A 19,080-nucleotide genomic window follows, 5' to 3' on the forward strand; every position below is an offset into this window, starting at 1 on the left:
TATCCTCAGGAGGGTCGCGGGTATGCTGGAGTTTAACCCAGCTGTCTTCGGCCAAGAGGCGGGGTGCATTCTGTAGTGGTCGCCAGCCAATCACAGGGCACATATAGACAAACAACCATTCACACTCACATTCATACCTATGGACAATTTGGAGTGGCCAATTAACCTAGCATGTTTTTGGAATGTACCTGGAGAAAACCCACACATGCACGGGGAGAACATGCAAACTCCACACAGAGATGCCCGAGGGTGGAATTGAACCCTGGTCTCCTAGCTGTGAGGTCTGTGTGCTAACCACTAGACCACCGTGCCACCCTTAAAGTGCCTATTGTTTTGTTATTCTTACTTTCACTTTGTCTGTTGCAGCAAATTGGAAGACAAATCAGCCTTGCATATATTCAGTTCAGCAAAACATGGACTTAAACCTCTTCTTTTTTTTTTAATAATCTTCATCTCGGATGGCTTCTCTCAACTCTACTCCCCCTCCACCATTTCACGATGATTTGCAGAACCAAGCTCTTGCCGAGCACATTTCACCACTAGGCTCGTCTCATTAAGTCACCTGTCACTTTAGGTCCATTATACCCGCCTGATATTAGCGTCACCTCTCGTGCCCAATAAAGCACCTGCTGGGAGGCTGGGAGCTAATGGCGGCCTACGCGGCTCACACTAGCTACTTGTGCTTCACGCAGTCGTACACGGGATTGCCCGTAATGGCTCGCTCATTTTCATAATGCGCATAACATATACAATGCCAAGTGGTTTAATGTATTCTACTGAAGACTAAAATGACACCCATTGGAGTGTATAATCAAAACCACTAAATATCTCACTGGAGAAGGAAAAAAAAGTAAAAATTTTCATCATAACCTGCAACTCATGATTGCCATCACATCAAAAATACATTTGTTATCTCCTGGGTGCAGATAGTGTAAGAGTCCCCCCAAGAAAATTTCATGTACATTTCATTTTATATCTCGCTCTCGGTACAGCGAGCCGTGACGTTTGCATGTAGGCCGTGATTACAGCAAGGGTCGTGGTGTCAAACGAGCGTGCATGATAATGGTAAGACTTTATGGGCCCTACAGTGACCCTCTTGTCTGTTGACCTTGCCTTTGCCGTCATATAAATCCTGCTCCAAGAGCTTTATATGGCACACTCATCAAGCCTTTCCAGTCATATTTGGTGGGTGGAGCTGCAGCGCAGACAAACCGGAGGGCGATAAATTGCGTGGAGTGACTGTGCAACATACAGTGTAGTGTGTCTTTGCTGCATATTGTAAATGCAACAACCAAAGGGACTATGATCATACATCTCTATAGCCATGTATACATGAACCCAAATATTCCAACTCCATTGGGTTATTTGCTCAATGCCAATCCGAATGAATATATAATCGGATTTACAGGGGTAGAATATTCCTTTCCCCAATCCAATTGAGGTATCTTGCACCCGCTCAAACGGAAAGTTGTAAGACTGTGTTCTTCTTTGTGGTGTTTTTCTTCTTCTGTTGTTTATTGGCGGTTGGCAAGCAGCTTTCGTGTGCCATCTGTGGAACCGAATCTAAACCAGGGGTCTCAAACTCAATTTACCTGGGGGCCACTGGAGCTAGGGTGTGGGTGAGGCTGGGCCGCATCAGGTTTTCCAAAAAAACACAAAAAAACGCATTTATTAAAAACAGAAAAATGAATAAACTTTGCTGTGGTTCCGATTTTCTACAAGAAAAGCTCTGATAAAACATTCCACTGTTCTCTAATATCTTCATTTTTATTTTTCTACACAAAATAACATCAAAAATAAAGAAAATCAATCAATCAGTAATACATATAGTAATAATAAAATGGCAAATAATAAAAACTTAAGAAACCACATATAGTTGGTGGGTAGACAAATTATTTTTTTCAGATTAAAATTAACAAAGCATTATTAGAGCCCCGTAGACATGACAAAACACGACTATAGTCACATTTATACTCTTTTTTTATTTACAACATATTGCGCAACTGCAGGGTCTTGAGACACATGCTAACTCGCAAACTAGAGCGCTAGCGACCTAAACGGTAGCCTTCAAGTTATTGCCTTTAAACTTAAATAGCCAAAAACTTACCACTTCCACACGGATAGGGAGGATAACTATTAACAGTTATTTAACCTTTAACATGAACATTAATCAAATGTAATAATTTTTTCTGGGTACATGATACCATACAGCATCCATATTAAACTTGCGCGGGCCGCACTAACATTAAACTTTCATATCAAGGCGGGGGCCTCAAACTAGTGTCCTCTGGGTCCGCATGTTTGAGACCCCTGATCTAAACCCTTCTATACGCCATTCACAAGTCCAGTTTTATTTAAAAAGAAAATATATATGTGCCGAGCTTAATTATAAAATATTAGCAAGATTGAACTTTATCTTTTCCTGTTCCCGGGTGCGTTCTTTCAGCGAATGCTGAGATATGATATGAGATATGTAACACACAGCTCGAGACGTTCTTCGATTTTAAAAAAAATGGAGGCGAGCAATCGGCACTGGACTGCTGCGGAAAGTTTGTTGTTGATTCAAACTACATTTCAAGACTGGACAAACGAAAAACTGGCAATACGGAGTTATTCCAACAAAGAAAGAAAAACTCAAGGAAGTCGGTATCACATGATGTTGGTGTTTACGCTTTACTGCGCATGCACCATTGACTATTCTGGTTGATTATAGCGGCGCATGTAGACACGCGATTGGAATATTCCCTTCCATGTACACATTCGAAAAGGTCATTCGGAAAGAGAAAAACTCCTCATGTAAACGTGACTTATGATATTGGTGTTGGGCATGTGAAGACTTTTCCCAGTTTTATTGATTTACAATATCCATCCATCCACAGGATCGCAGGAAACTGGCCACCTCTTCCAGTTCCATCAGGCAGACACCAAGGTGTTCACAGGCCAGCTGAGAGACCTAATCCATCCAGGGTAGGTGTTGGCAACCTTTACCATCAAAACTTCCATTTTGCCTCCTCTTCCAGTAAACAAAAATAGCCTGGAGCTCCATAAACATTACACAGCTTATAAACTTCTAAATGCTACCTGTTACAACAACAATATTTAAACAGAAGTGCCCCATGCATTTGTAGGCACTACTCTGAAATAATTCTATACTGTATACCAGGGGTGCTCATTAAGTCGATCGCGAGCTACCGGTCGATCGCGGAGGTGGTACTGGTCGATCGCTGGTCGATCGCGGCGTGACATTAAAAAAATATCCCAGCATCAATGCCGTCACTTGATTGATATACAGGGCAGCCATTCAGATGACAACTGAATGTTGCCCTTCGGGCGACCAATCAAATCAAACGACGTCTCTAAGTGCAGCAGAACTTACGATGTCAGCCTATCATCCATCCTCGTTACTTGATTGACATACAGGACAACCAGTCAGATGACAACTGAATTTTGACCTTTAGGTCACCGCTCATGCGTAAACAACGATGCAAAGTGCTAAGCTAGTCGGCGAATTGCGAGATTTTAAGCCCTCGCTAAAGTTTATGGTCACTAAAATGAGTGAAGGAGCTGGACCAAGTAAAAAGGCAAAAACTGGACCAAGTAAAAAGGCAAAAAACATATCACTTCCATACGGATATGGAATATTATACGGATATTATGATACGGATATTATCCATGACTGATAAACATTTGGAAGTGTGCTTGAGGCTGGCTATCAGCAGCTACTGTCCGGACTATGCATCCCTGGCTGGTTCAATTCAGTGCAAGTCATCAAAGTAAACTCAGGTAATTACAAAAAATTTTAATAGTTAATTATGTGTGTTTTGCAATATTGGCTCATTTTGTTATGTAAGGTACATCAACATACATTGTACGTACAAATAATCCTCAATACATTTGAAAATAAATAGATGTTTTGCATTTTTGTAGTGGGTAGATCATTTTGACTCGGTCATTTTAAAAGTAGCTTGCATGCTGAAAAAGTGTGAGCACCCCTGCTGTATACACTATATATTTTAATTATGAACAAGACTATTTCTTTATTACTTCAAATGTCGCATGCTACACGATGCAATTTCAATTCCTTACCGTCTACTGCAACTTCCGGAGGGAGCAGCTGATAAAGTTGTATTGAGAACGAGAGCAAAGTGTACATGTCGACTTTTAAAAGTACTTGTGTGTGTGTGTCCGTGAGTGTTTCCACGCCAGACTACAGCCAGTTCTCCCCGCTCCTCCTCCCTGGTGGGTTGCGCTTGATTTCCGCTGTTTTCACAGCTGCTCTCAGCAGTGCACTCCATTACACCTTAAATCACTTAAAAGATCCGAGGCACCAAAAACTCCCTCTGCAGCTAATTCACCGAGACTGTGTGGACCATGAAGAGAAAAACAAGCAAACACTGCAACATCTGATTCCACTGTCATATATAAAAGCCCACCATGAATTTTATATATCGGGATCTTTTTCTGCCTCTGAAGCCGTAAAAGCTCACAGTTCAAAGGTCTTTGCCGAAGCACAGGCGGAAAGACTTGAATTGATATATTCAAATTGACAAAAAAAAAGCTAGGATTCCTCTTTGCCCCACATTATGCTCAGTAAATAAGGAGGATAAGAGGGTGTTGTCCGGTGTTTGGTGGCTCGGAGCGGTAGACACGGAGGCGTGACACGCAGCTGCACAGCGCTATTGATTCTCCGCTGGTCCTTTTCATCTAGGCTGCCTGCCAAGTGCCTCCGAACAGAAACCCCTGCTCTCCCAACGTCTGCACGTCTGCTTAAGCACAATCAATGGGCCATCAGCAGGGGGAAGAGAATGCATGCCACTGTCTTAACTTCCACGGGGTGTGAGTCAGGGAAATTGAAAGTATATGTAGTGGAAAGGCATCATGATAGCGGGCGGCTACAAAGCATCATTGACTATCAGACTTACGGTGAAAAGGTTTCAAAAAGTTCCGACTGGCGAACTCCTGCCAAATAGGACACCCCCCCCACACGCTACATTATATACCACTATTGATTCATTGAATAAATAGTATCCATTTGACCAAAGAATCCATTTTCTATACCACTTATCCTCACAAGGTATGCTGGAGCCTATCCCAGCTGTCTTTGGGCGAGAGGCAGGGTACACCCTGGACTGGTCGCCAGCCAATCACAGGGCACATATAGACAAACAACCATTCACACTCACATTCATACCTATGTTGCCAAATAGACATAGAATTCCTTTATTGTCATTGCACAATAACACAGCAGTGAAATTGCCAACGAAATGTTGTTGCCTGGCTCCCGTATAATAATAAATAATAATTATTTAATAATAATGTGGATAATAAATAGATGACATCAAATATGAACAACAATGTGCAGCGTAAAAAGTAAATTGCACAAATAATTTAAATAATTTTGAATGAATAATAATAACATGCAGGGGCGGCACGGCGGTCGAGTGGTTAGTGCGCAGACCTCACAGCTAGGAGACCAGGGTTCAATTCCACCCTCGGCCATCTCTGTGTGGAGTTTGCATGTTCTCCCCGTGCATGTGTGGGTTTTCTCCGGGTACTCCGGTTTCCTCCCACATTCCAAAAACATGCTAGGTTAATTGGCAACTCCAAATTGTCCATAGGTATGAATGTGAGTGTGAATGGTTGTTTGTCTATATGTGCCCTGTGATTGGCTGGCGACCAGTCCAGGGTGTACCCCGCCTCTTGCCCGAAGACAGCTGGGATAGGCTCCAGCACCCCCGTGACCCTTGTGAGGAAAAAGCGGTAGAAAATGAATGAATGAATAATAACATGCATGTTTTTGGAATGTGAAATGTGAAACCCACGCACGGGGAAAACGGAGAATCGAACCCTTGTCACCTGACAATTTGGAGTCACTAATTAACATACAAAACCCCACACAGAGTCTCCTAGCTTTTGCGCTAACCACTCGTTCACCGTGCAGCCTATAACCCATCAATCCACAATCAAATTAGTTACCACTATCATAAAATATTCAGGGTGTAATGGTACATGTATTCGTTATCAGATTTTTAATTCATTTTACGCTACAGAGGTTTTCGGAGTTCCAACACATTAAGTGAGGGACAGGAAATGTAACTTGATCGAAAATGTCTCTTTTGTCGTTATCGTTTCCTGTTTGGGAATACTTGGCATTCCTGTTGAAATATGTAAACTGGCAAAGACAAGTGCATAAGACAAAAGCATTGTGGTACAACTAATAATGCTGAACTTTATGCAATAAGGACATTTAACCACCTAAAAATAAATGTAAAATGTTCGGAGTGTTACTGTCTGCATCATTGTACTTTCCTAAAAGGAAATGTGGTGAACTACTAGTTCCTCCTTAGTACCTTAGTACCTCCTATAGCCTTTACAGCAGCTTGCTTGGCAAGTCCGTATAGCTCACAGCGCAGTGACACAAACATCCCCATTACGTTTTAGTTTAGGAGGAATATATTTGTCAAACGCCTCTTCCGAAACACAAAGAGGTGAGCGTGGCAATATCTACTTTACACCCCATCGATAAGTACTCCCTTAGACACAATTCATCTTTTTTTATCTGTGCACTGACTCGTGGTGCTGAGCTGAGCTGAACAGTGTTGAGCTGGAGGTGGCAGTCCCTGGATCCGAGCCCTGGATCGAGCATATCACTAATTATGCTCCAGATGTCATTTTTGAGCCGGGAGAGTAGGAAGTTTGACTGGTGTTGAGTTCAACGGTAGCTTTACACGGCAGTAAGAACTCTAAATAATCTCACATTTTATTTTGAGATTGCCAGATCTTGTGTCAACGGTGACAAGATTTCTCCTTCAATAAGAAAAAAAAAACTGTCTTGCGATAATAAATAAATAAGTGACTCTTCATAGAAAAACAGTGTTCCATAGAACAACGTCTTGACGCCTTGTCAGTCGTGCAGTCACAGTCACTTTGTCTGGCGGATGTGGGTGGGGTGGGGATGGATTAGGGGGGGAAAAAAGATGATTGCAAAGCCAATTCGACTGCTCCTGTGTCGGAATGAGCAAGAAGCTCACCGACATGAACGAGCCAGTATAAAAGGCAACACCTCAAACATATCAACCCAACCCAGTTTACCCATGTGGGGAAAAAAAAACTACACACTGAGATGTCTGATCGGCAATGTACATATACAAAAACAGCACACAAACAATGTTGATCATGATATTTTTTGGCAGAAAATCTATGGAAGAATATTTCAAAATGCACCTGCATTGTTTTGTAGATAAAACAGTTTGTCCATTCAGTTCTGTTCTTAAATTGAACGTTAAAAGTAGGCTGTCGAGTGGTTAGCGTGCAGACCTCACAGCTAGGAGACCTGAGTTCAATCCCACCCTCGGCCATCTCTGTGTGGAGTTTGCATGTTCTCCGGTTTTCCTCCCACATTTCCTCCCACATTCCAAAAACATGCTAGGTTAATGGGTGACTTTCAGGTGCTGTCCTTGGTGCTGAATCCACACAAAGGGTTGCTGAAAGACGGGTGACTCCAAATTGTCCATAGGTATGAATGTGAGTGTGAATGGTTGTTTGTCTATATGTGCCCTGTGATTGGCTGGTCACCAGTCCAGTCCAGGGTGTACCCCGCCTCTCGCCCGAAGACAGCTGGGATAGGCTCCAGCACCCTTGTTAGGATAAGCGGTAGAAAATGAATGAATGAACATTAAAAGTCTCTTTCTCGTGAACACCCCTAATATTTAGCTACATTGAAGATATGAGTTATTAGAAATGGATGTGATTAGATTATGTGGGGTACCTAATGATGTGTCCAGTGAATATGTTTTTTAAATAGAAAGACTCAAACAAAACCTATGTCATTTAAACTAATCATAGAGACTGCACAATGTCTCTAGATGTGTTTGATCTGGTATAAAATGCGAGTCAACATACACAAGTCATTTTGCATTGTTCATCATGTGACCACACTCACACTTTTTCATCAAACCTAGATGAGCACTGGATGCAGTTATTCAACCAAACCAACTGAGATATTTTAAAACATTTATTTTTCAAACAACGGCCTGATTATTATTATTCCCCCACTGCATAACTAGCAAATCCCGCCCGAGGCAGCCAAACCCCACGTTCTGGTTTATCGTTCCCAGAAGGTAAAAACAAAGAAAAAAAAGCAGATGGCAGCCTGTCGGATCACTGACGCAACTTTTCAGCACTTCACACCGCACCCAGAAGGCTTGAGCAGTGCTGAATGATGGCAATGTAACACACACCAGTATAATCATCATGTGAATAATAATAACAATATTAGAAACCCACACAGGGCCACTGCCTGAGTACACGCGTCAATACATACACTAATTAATTTTTAACCGACTACGATGTAATCATCTTCGTGTACTTTAATTATTTTGCGCCACAATAGAGGAGCTGACACTGTACCTGTGAGTCGAACTTTTTTTTGTCTATAATGTAATGCAGCGGAATGTGTTGATTGTCCATGCAGTACAGTATTGTGCAGTGCTTATCAACAGGCAGAGCATGATCCTCACCAAGCCTTCTAATTGGCTGAGGAACACAAAAGACAATTAAAAAAATCCCTCCACCATGCTCACCTGTATGTGCATCAAAACCAATGCTCAACTCTACATATGTATGATTATATTATTATTACACGTGACGATATGATTGCAGTAATCGTAAAAAAAACCAGACTGGTTTAATTTTTAAACTCGTACTATACATGACATCGACAACATAAATAATGTACATTTTGTAACTCATTTCACTGCTGACTTTTTTTTCAGCTGCAACAGCATTGCACTCTTTTTTCCTGCTCATCACACTTGTTGCTAGGCAGAGTTCATACAGGTGCATCGCAATAAATTTTGTTATAGAGTTTGAGGACTTGAGTTTAACTTTTTGAATTGAACTACTGAAATAAATCAACTTTTGAAAGATATAGTAATTTATTGAGATGCCCTGCATGAACTAGTCATAATACTTGCATGGGCCAGTTAAAATCAGTCATGCCCACTATGAACTATACCTGACACCACTACAAGGATTGTATTTATACTTATATTAAACTTTTATTAAACTTATATTAAACGGGTCCTACCATATCTACACATTTTTTGTGCAAAATACCACTCAGAATTAAGGAAGTTAAGGTACTACTTAAGGTACTACCTCAACGAGTTACTACTTTAGTGGGATAGGTTCCGACCTTAGGTATTTAATACAAAGAGGAATCTCTGCTACTCTGTATTACATATAAACAATATTTCCTTAGTTGCTCCAGCTAATAACTTCCATTGGACTCACACCCAGTGAAAATCAGTCATGCCCACTATGAACTACCTGACACCACTACAAGGATTGTATTTACACTTATGGATATCTACACACTTTTTGTGCAAAATACCACTCAGATTTAAGGAAGTTAAGGTACTACTTAAGGTACTACCTCAAAGAGTTACTACCTTAATGGGATAGGTTCCGATCTTAAGTATTTAATACAAAGAGGAATCTCTGCTGCTCTGTATTACATATAAACTATATTTACTGAGTCGCTTCGGCTAATAACATCCATTGGACTCACACCTGTTGCTCTGTATTAAATAGAAACGGCCTCAAGGAAAGAGGAAATCTGCGCCATCTGCTGGATATGACGAGGCACAGCCCCTCATAATGAGTGACCACTAATTGGTAGACTTTATCATCATTATGATTTCAAGGGCGTGGTTGACCTACCCCAGCGTTGTCATGGTGACGATGGTGTACCAAAAGGCTGCAGGGATGCTGGTGAACTTGCTGGCAGTGGAGCCCTTCTCCGCATAGAACATGACCGTGGCGAAGATGATGATGGCCATGGTGAGCGAGAAGAGCAGGAAGCCCAGCTCGGAGGCGCAGCTCTTGAGCGTGTAGCCCAGGATACGCAGGCCCGCCGAGTGCCGGGAGAACTTGAAAATCCTGAAGACCCGGAAGACGCGCAGCGTGACGAAGGCGCCGCTCACCTGGTCGTTGTCGGTCATGACCAGGCCGATGTAGTAAGGCATGATGGCCACCACGTCGATGACGCTCATGACGCTCTTCATGAACTTGTACCTGCTCGGTGCCGCGATGAGGCGCAGGAGGTACTCGACCGTGAAGATCATAACGCACGCCGTGTCCAAGCAGAAGAAGGCCAGCGCGTAGCGGTCCCCGCAGGAGACCTCCTTGGACCTGTTGGGCAGCGTCCCGCACGGCACCGTCTCCACCACGTTGGCCATGACCGAGATAGCAATGAAGAAGCCGGTGACGTAGTAGAAGACCAACGCCAGGGTGCTGGTGTGCGGGTTCTCGAACGCTCGCCACAGGTACTCCCGAGCTGTCAGGTTGACAGGCGTGACGTCGTTGGTCATGTCCATCTCCTCGTCGTCCTGGAGGCGCTCGGCGTTCTCGCGCCTCCTGTCCTTGTACTCCTCGTAGCAGCAGTCCCCGATAATCTCTGGGATGATCCCGAAAAAGGCCAACTCCTCATCGTAGGCCGAGATGCACTCTTGACGCGGGTAGTGTAGTTTCCCGGTTCGGTAGAAATTGAGAATGTGCCGAAATATGTCCGGGTCGCGATCGAAAAAGTACTCGTTGCTCTCCTCGTGGAAGAAGAAGTCCTTCTCGGTGCTGCCCAGCAGAGTGTCCGGGTAGCGTTCCAGCGTGGTCCGCCACGTCTGGAACTTGGTGCCGCTCACGTTGAGAATAATGAGACCGTCCTGAGCTTTGCGCTTGTCCTGCGGCGGGACGGGCATCGGCGTGCTCGCCACGGGCATCCACCCGATGGCTGCCGCCCGGGCGAAGGGGAGCCACGCCGCCACACCTGCTGCCATGCTGACCTGGAAGAAGTGTTGCGCTCCGGTTATCACAGTGTAAAGGCGCCGGGGGTGAAGAGCATCTGCGGGGTTGAATAGGACAGGGACGGTCGGGCTTATGAATCACCCTTCTGGCTCAAGAGAACCTGGAGAACAATTTAGACGCATTCCAATTCCTGCGCATAGGGAATCACTTTGCGGCAAACTGATTTTGTCTATCTTTTGTTTCCTCAAAGCCAAAGAAAATAGCACCCACCTTGGGGAAGGCTGCTCCTTAAACTGCCTCTACGGGGAGTTTAATCAAATCCTCGCAGGAGACTACTTTCCATATCGCTTCCCATCTATCTGTACTGCAGACACACACATACACACACACGCGCGCACACCCACACACACACACACACAGCAAAATAAAACAGCACAATAACGTCGCATCAACAAGTTAAACAAAGCAGCCGGCAGCCTCTCAGCAGCACAAAGTGGCTATTTGCTTCAGCGCGCTATTTTGCTCCCCCTCCTTCCTCTTTGCAACAACCATCCGCAACGCAAGGCGATGGGTTTTTTTCTCCCCCTACCATTGCAGCTCCTCCTCAATAAAGTCCTGTTCCTTTCCGTCGACTGCAAGACCACCCTCCCCCTTCTTTCTCACCAGCAAGCCCAAAGAGGACTGGAGTAGAGAGAGACACAGAGAGAGAGGGAGAGAGAGAGGGAGAGAGAGAGAGAGGAGTGGTCCAATCTGCACCCAGAAATTCCTTTGCTGCTTCACAGCCAAGGGAAGTCATCATTGTGTTGTCATAGCAGAGGCGGCATCTCCAAAATCCCCCAGGGATGTTGCACAATAACAACCCTCGCAGCGGTGAACCAATCCCAATATTATTTATTTACTATAACTGCTAAAATGATGGAAATTGAGGTGGGGATTGTTGTCTCCCCTGTGAGTATTTGCTTTATATGCCATGAAGTGCTATTCATTTATATTTAATATGTTGACTTAATGTGACTGTGGAACTGCGTCTAATATTTTGATGTTATTGAATTACATTAGAGGCCCAAAATATTCAACCTCTCTTAACCTAATGCATAGCAGAGTGCATGTGTTTCTAATATTTTGACCCTGTGCATTCCATTCATTTACTATGCTGCTTAATTCCCAATAGGGTCGTGGGGGTATGCTGGAGCCTATCCCAGCTGACTTTGGGCGAGAGGCAGGGAACACCCTGGACCGGTCACCAGCCAATCACAGGGCACATATAGACAAACAACCATTCACACTCACATTCATAGCTATGGAAAATATGAAGACAATTGATTGACAATAGGCGGCACGGCGGACGAGTGGTTAGCGCGCAGACCTCACAGCTAGGAGACCAGGGTTCAATTTCACCCTCGGTCATCTCTGTGTGGAGTTTGCATGTTCTCCCCGTGCATGCGTGGGTTTTCTCCGGGTACTCCGGTTTCCTCCCACATTCCAAAAACATATAGGCTCCCCACGACCATCGTGAGGAAAAACGGTAGAAAATGAATGAATGAATGAATGATTGACAATAAAAACTAAACTTTGTTGTCATCCTAAAGTGAATTTTCGCCAACGCAAGTCAAGACTTTGCTATACATATTATTTCCCCCCGACTTTTGTTCCGCATTTTGAATTTCCGAGCCACAGCGATGAACACCGATCAATACCATCTCTGAGCTGCATCGTTCTGATGCAGCTCAACAGATTTACACGGTTCACAAAGGTCAACATCGTCGCGGGGGCAAGCGCCGCTCACTACGCTGACATTTTCCCCAAATAAGCATAATCGATGAAATGTCTCTTGTATTCCATAACACTGCGCAGACATCTCCAGGGGGGATTTCAAGACAGCTGCGTCCACTGTGAAGCAAGTGTTGCACCGACAAACTCTATTTCACTTCATGTCCGAGCTGTTGGGACATGAGGGATACTAAAGAGCGAGCTTTTATGGGACTCTTGTCTTTCAAACCCCGTCTTTCAGCACCCCTTTGTGTGGATTCAGCACCAAGGACAGCACCTGAGCTTGCAGAAGCTTGTCCGGCATCCACTGCAGTCACTTTGCTGTGGATGTTTTCCCGTCTGAGCTGAGCTCACAGGGCTTCAGTCATGCTTAAGTACACACACATCTGCTGAGCTTCCAGAAAACTGATGGTCTTGCTGACCATGAGCTCCAAACAGAAATGAGGTGCATGTGTCTTTCTTTCTCCGTCTCTGTAAAATGCACTGCAGCTCTCAGTCCAAACACTGTCAGTTTGCAACAAGTGTGCAAGCTGGCTGAGTGTCTTGCTCAAGGGCAGTTCAACAAAGGGGGTGGGGGTGGGAGGTGTTGGGGGGATAAGTGCGTGCCGACAGACACATTAGATGATGCGTCAGTCAGACCTGTGGCCTCTTGCTTTTTGTAGTTCTCATAGCCCAGCATTCAAACCACACAGTCTCTGGTCCCCTCTGGCACTGAGCCACGTTTCTTTCTTCCTTTTTTTTGTAGGATGAATGCACAGGAGTGTCAGTAGTCCCATTAGTGTATGCCGAGCACACTCAGCGTTCAGTGGGAGCAGTCAGGCCCGGGGGCGATGTATTCATCAGGGCATTTAAATATTCTAGCAGTTGCCAAATGGCACCAAATACAGGCACCCCGGTGGAGCAGCAAGCCAGACGAGCTGCAAGCCTGTCAGATAGCCACAGTGTTCTCATGTAAATTATAACAAAGTGCTTGTTTAGCATTTACATCAGCTCGAAGCAATGCAAAGCAATCTTAGTAAAAGAATGAAATAAAGCTATTTGCTTTTGATGTTTTTACTTGAATTGGAAAAAGAGCGTGAGGCAGTGGGAATACGATGGCTTTCGGTCCCCATTGCATTGTCATAGCAGCTTCTATTGCTCTGTGAAAAGTTACTTTTGCAGTATATCGTCTTTAGACAACATTTTGAAAATTAAAGTTTGTTATACTTTAGAGTAGTCAGTGTACAGCTCTATAGATGTAGCACTCAAAATGACTCAACACATAGCCGCTATTGCTGATGTAAATCTCATGGCGCCAAACGTGCATGAGTGCTGTCAGCACTGGGAAGATACGGTTCATTGAGGGCAAACGTGAATTCCCACACGTACAGCAGTATAGTGAAGCAAACAACCATTCACACTCACATTCATACATACCTATGGACAATTTGGAGTCACCCGTCTTTCAGCACTCCTTTGTGTGGATTCAGCACCAAGGACAGCTCCTGAGAGCATGATTGCCTACCTTAGGGAACTGGTTTTGCAACATGACGAGAAAGCCAAACACACTTCTGAAGGACAGGGTTGGTGTCTACAGACCTGAACTGTTTGAATTCCATGTACAAGAGGCAGTGCTAGATAACAATGGTGATCATACTAAATACACACTTTGGACATGTTCACTATGAGGGGATATAATGTGGTCACTTATTTGCAGAAGACAGTAACCAATCTGATTTCTATGGATTGTATTCTATAGATTTCTATATGATTTCTATATTGTCTCTTGGGAAGATGATCAGCAAAAATAATGCGAACTATAACATTTTCCTGGTCAGGTTTGTAAACTAGGGCGGCACGGTGGTCGAGTGGTTAGCGCGTAGACCTCACAGCTAGGAGACCAGGGTTCAATTCTACCCTCGGCCATTTCTGTGTGGAGTTTGCATGTTCTCCCCGTGCATGGGTGGGTTTTCTCCGGGTACTCCGGTTTCCTCCCACATTCCAAAAACATGCTAGGTTAATTGGTGACTCCAAATTGTCCATCGGTATGAATGTGAGTGTGAATGGTTGTTTGTCAATATGTGCCCTGTGATTGGCTGGCGACCAGTCTAGGTTGTACCCCGCCTCTTGCCCGCAGTCAGCTGGGATAGGCTCCAGCACCCCCGCGACCTTCGTGAGGAAAAAGCGGTAGAAAATGAATGAATGAAAAGTTTGTAAACATTTTGCACTGCACTCCTTCAACTGTTCCCACAAAGATGGAAGCAATTAATTTTCCAAAAATGTTATGATTAAGACTAAGCGGTCCAACAATACCTGCAATTGAGCAATTAACAGATTGAGTTTCTATGTCCTGGTACTCCTAATACTCCTATGCCCTGATGTCGATACTGAAAAATGGAAAGTAATATAATCCAGTATGCGGTACACTTTTATGTACGCGTTCTATTTAAAGAAGTTCCAAGGTCATTTGAGATTATTAGTGTTGACTCAGACCTGTGCAGCCTATTTAATTAATTGCCTCTACGTTTATGGATTTACACATGGATCAAGTAATTACACCAAAGTGTCCTTAACAAGGTTGAACAATTCATCTTGGCATTTTTGCTGGTATTTTCCATGAAGAAATCATTCAAGGATATCAGGGTATTAAACACAGTACGGTTGTTTCTGTAGCAACATTTTTGACACAATGAGGGGTTCAAAGCATGCCAATACCATGGTTTGGGAAATATTAGAAATATCAGAAATGTCAGTTTTTTATCAGAAATGTCAGTTTTAAGGTTGATTTCGGTACAGACAAGCAACAAATGCAAAACATGAATCTGCTTTGCTTTTGTGTAATTCTCCATTAAATCCATCCATCTATTTTCTATGCCACTTATCCTCACGAGGGTCACAGGTATGCTGGAGCCTATCCCAGTTGTCTTTGGGCGAGAGGCGGGGTACACCCTGGACTGGTGGCCAGCCAATCACAGGGCACATATAGACAAACAACCATTCACACTCACATTCATACCTATGGACAATTTGGAGTCACCAATTAACCTAGCATGTTTTTGGAATGTGGGAGGAAATGAAAAACAAATACTTCCTGTTGAGTGGAGGTGCTTTGATTTCGCCTGTCTGTTTTGTCTTGCGGTGCACTGCTGGTCTTGCAGGGGCGGAGCCACCTACACACGCCTGAAAGCAATCATAATCAGTCTTAAACCATGCTGGGAGATTCACTTGTTGCCAGATTGTTACATGGCTTTCACTCCTTGTTCAACCATTACATTGTATTGTGCCATTACATTTCTGGTCGCTTACTCTTCTCGCATTCGCTTTTTCCAGCATCTCTTTTTAGTACTTGCTACAGTATTAGCTTTTCTTATCCGCTTGTCTGTACATATTTCACTGGGAACGCCGGTTATGCTGTAGCCTATCCCATCCGACTTTAGGCAAGAGGCAGTGTACACTCCGGACGACTTGCCAGCCAATTGCAGTATTAGAGTTTTCAAAGCCAGGCTAAAATTAACTGGTGTGATCTTTTCTACCAAATACAGCGCTTAACGATTTATGGGATAAACATCTTCTGAGAACAGGTTTAGGGACAAGGGGTTTCCAGTAATTACATAATCTGGTTCCCCCTGTCCTGCCAAATTGTGTTTGCTGACATTTTGAACCGCTATGTAAGTAAAATGATGCTGGAGTCTTTGGGATTAAATTGTGCAATGGGATGAATTTTGTAAACAGGGTCCTTAAGGGGGCTTACTGCGGTTAATCAGTCCCTCCAGGATTTCACAGGCTTTTTTTATGATTATAGTTGTCTAAAATGCTTGATTTTGTGGCATCTTTTTTGAAAAGTAGAAGCAGAAGTTTTGACATTTTGAGGCTTTTATTTGGTCACATTTTGTCAATGTTTTAGGTGTTCTTTGTAACCGTAACCCAAAAGGTACATTATTCCAACCAAATGTTTTATTTACACATTAAACTCAAGTTTAGATCATACTTTTGAACAGCCATAACAAAATACATCTGTATTTCTGTAAGGAAAATAATAAGAAAGGTAGCTCAGCCTTCACATACTGTAAGAAACACAATGCAAATACTCTCAAGGGACATTACTATAAAAATGACACTTTCCATAATGCTCAAAAGTATAGCCAAGCTTCATTGCTAGTTCCCTTGAAATTGGAATCCCTTGAAACATTTTCTTGAAAAGATGCACTGTAGTAAAAATGGTTGAGAGGAAAACTCACTGTTGTGAGATACCATATATACTATATATGCACACACTCCTCTATATATTCTTTATTCATAACCTATGTATCTTCAGGCTTTGTGTATTTACCTACATCTCTTAACCTACATACCTACAATGTGTTTTGTCTGGGGTGGGTGCATGAACTGTCTTGGGGGGAGGGAGGGGGCTGTGTGAGGCAAGGAGTACTTTCAATGTTAGTGCAGACTTGCCAACATTTTATAAAATTTTTTGCAATTTGACTCTTGAATAGGCTTGTCTGCTTCAAAGCTCTCCATTGCATTTTTCTGGTTTCAGTTTTAATTTCAGTCTGTACAGTACAGATAAATAGATGTCAATTTCTCAATAATATCTCTAATTGGGGGAGGGGGCATGAGAACCACTTGTGTAATCACCTGACCACCACACACAGACTTTGAATACAGAACACATAATTTTTGTAATTCAGTTTTATTTGCGGGCCGCACAGTAGATAAGTGGTTAGCATTTTGGCCCCACAGTCAGGAGATCAGGAAGACCAGGGTTTGATTCTCCGCTTTGTGTGGAGTTTGCATGTTCTCCCCGTGCATGCGTGGGTTTTCTCCGGGTACTCCGGTTTCCTCCCACATTCCAAAAACATGCTAGGTTAATTGGTGACTCCAAATTGTCCATAGGTATGAATGTGAGTGTGAATGGTTGTTTGTCTATATGTGCCCTGTGATTGGCTGGCGACCAGTCCAGGGTGTACTCCGCCTCTCGCCTGGAGACAGCTGGGATAGGCTCCAGCACCCGCCGCGACCCTCGTGAGGAAAAAGCGGTAGAAAATGAATGAATGAATGAATGAGTTTTATTTGCGAGCCGCACAGTGGTTGAGTGATTAGCATTTTGGCCACACAGTCAGGAGATCAGGAAGACCAGGGTTTGATTCTCCGCTTTGTGTGGAGTTTGCATGTTCTCCCCGTGCATTCGTGGGTTTTTTCTGGGTACTCCGGTTTCCTCCCACATTCCAAAAACATGCTAGGTTAATTGGTGACTCCAAATTGTCCATAGGTATGAATGTGAGTGTGAATGGATGTTTGTCTATATGTGCCCTGTGATTGGCTGGCGACCAGTCCAGGGTGTACCCCGCCTCTCGTTCGCAGTCAGCTGGGATAGGCTCCAGCATGTCCCTGCGACATAGAAAATGGATAGCTTGATTCCATTCTGGTTTCAACAGAAAAAAGAAGACCAAAATTAATAATATTTTGCAGTTCAAATGTGGAGTATATATTTGTTTCATTGAAGATGTGGTAGTAAAACCTATACATTCATGTCGTCAATGATTTTTTTTTGCCTGCTTTGCATTTAGCACAATACAGGCCCCTGGTTAATGCCCAGGCAATCAACCAAAACAAACACACACTTGAGACAGTCATCCAAGCATAAACACTAAAGCATCTTTTTCATCTGATCTGTCATCACTAAAGCCTATCAGTGTTGGTCACGTTCTGCCTTCTGTGTTCTATTTTTAGTCCCACTGAGTGATAGAGATGATGAAACAGATGTTTCCCCTTCACTGGAGAAGTGCTGGAGCTTGTTAACGGCAAAGGGTTCAACCGCTATTACATTCGGGTCATACATAATGAAATTTTAAACATTTTAAAGCCTGAAATGAGTGAACAATGATAAATATTTGCTTCAACCCTTCCACCTTTGCAAAGCAATAATACGCGTTGCACTGGCCCACTAGACGGTGGACTTGTTTAACCTTATAATAAACATTTTTTTATGAGGCGTTTCAGCAAAATGCATGGGAAATGATAAAAGGATAATAAATAAAAAGCCAATAGGATGAACAGTAAAGAAAAGAGGCGGCTAAAGCAGGCATATTCCACAGGACCGTAGGGCCTGGAAACACCTGGGTATGTTTTATGACATGGCGCTAATGAAGTCATGAATCGTCTTCATGACCTCCGGGCACCACGACATGCTGATATCCTCAGGTGAAGATACTGCAGTCGACCGGCCCCCCTTTGCACGCCGCGTCATCGCTCAGCTGCCTCCGCCCTCCCCCGGCTCTAATGAGTTATTGACCCCCTGCGGATGTGTAAAAAAAGAGGAGATCTCCTTGGTTCTTTATTGCATGTGGCAGCTGGTGTGTTTGTGTGAGTCGCTCTCTCTCTCTCTCGAACTGTGTGTATATTGACCTGCAATAATGTGTGAAGCTATTTCACATGTTCATGTTTTAGTCATGCTGAGGATAAGCGGTATAGAAAATGATGGATGTTTTAGCGATGCTGCGGGAAAGGAGTCAGACCGGTATATTTGGA

At 43.5% G+C, this 19,080-nt stretch overlaps 1 protein-coding gene and 1 long non-coding RNA gene across 5 annotated transcripts in view; one reads left to right on the forward strand and one right to left on the reverse strand.

Annotated features, from left to right (window-relative positions):
* LOC131130811 (potassium voltage-gated channel subfamily D member 2-like) overlaps nt 1-11,453 on the reverse strand; it is a 55,357-nt gene extending 43,904 nt beyond the window's left edge. Inside the window, exons 1-2 of one of the 4 annotated variants that reach the window (XM_058074830.1) lie at nt 11,074-11,453; nt 9,724-10,841 (exon numbers count right to left, since the gene is read on the reverse strand). In XM_058074830.1, the coding sequence (XP_057930813.1) occupies nt 9,724-10,835 (1,112 nt within the window). In that variant the 5' untranslated portion in view covers nt 10,836-10,841; nt 11,074-11,453. Of the gene's footprint in view, nt 1-9,723; nt 10,964-11,073 lie in introns of those variants that run through there. The other 3 variants (XM_058074828.1, XM_058074829.1, XM_058074831.1) reach the window with 3 other exon arrangements.
* The window catches only part of LOC131130812 (uncharacterized), a 96,728-nt gene that overhangs the window by 41,221 nt on the left and 36,427 nt on the right, over nt 1-19,080 (forward strand). Inside the window, exon 2 of the long non-coding RNA XR_009130089.1 lies at nt 2,880-2,967. This is a non-coding gene — a long non-coding RNA (uncharacterized LOC131130812). The remainder of the gene's footprint in view (nt 1-2,879; nt 2,968-19,080) is intronic.

Source organism: Doryrhamphus excisus, chromosome 6 (genome assembly GCF_030265055.1).
Source record: "Doryrhamphus excisus isolate RoL2022-K1 chromosome 6, RoL_Dexc_1.0, whole genome shotgun sequence".
NCBI classification, from domain to species: Eukaryota; Metazoa; Chordata; class Actinopteri; order Syngnathiformes; family Syngnathidae; genus Doryrhamphus; species Doryrhamphus excisus.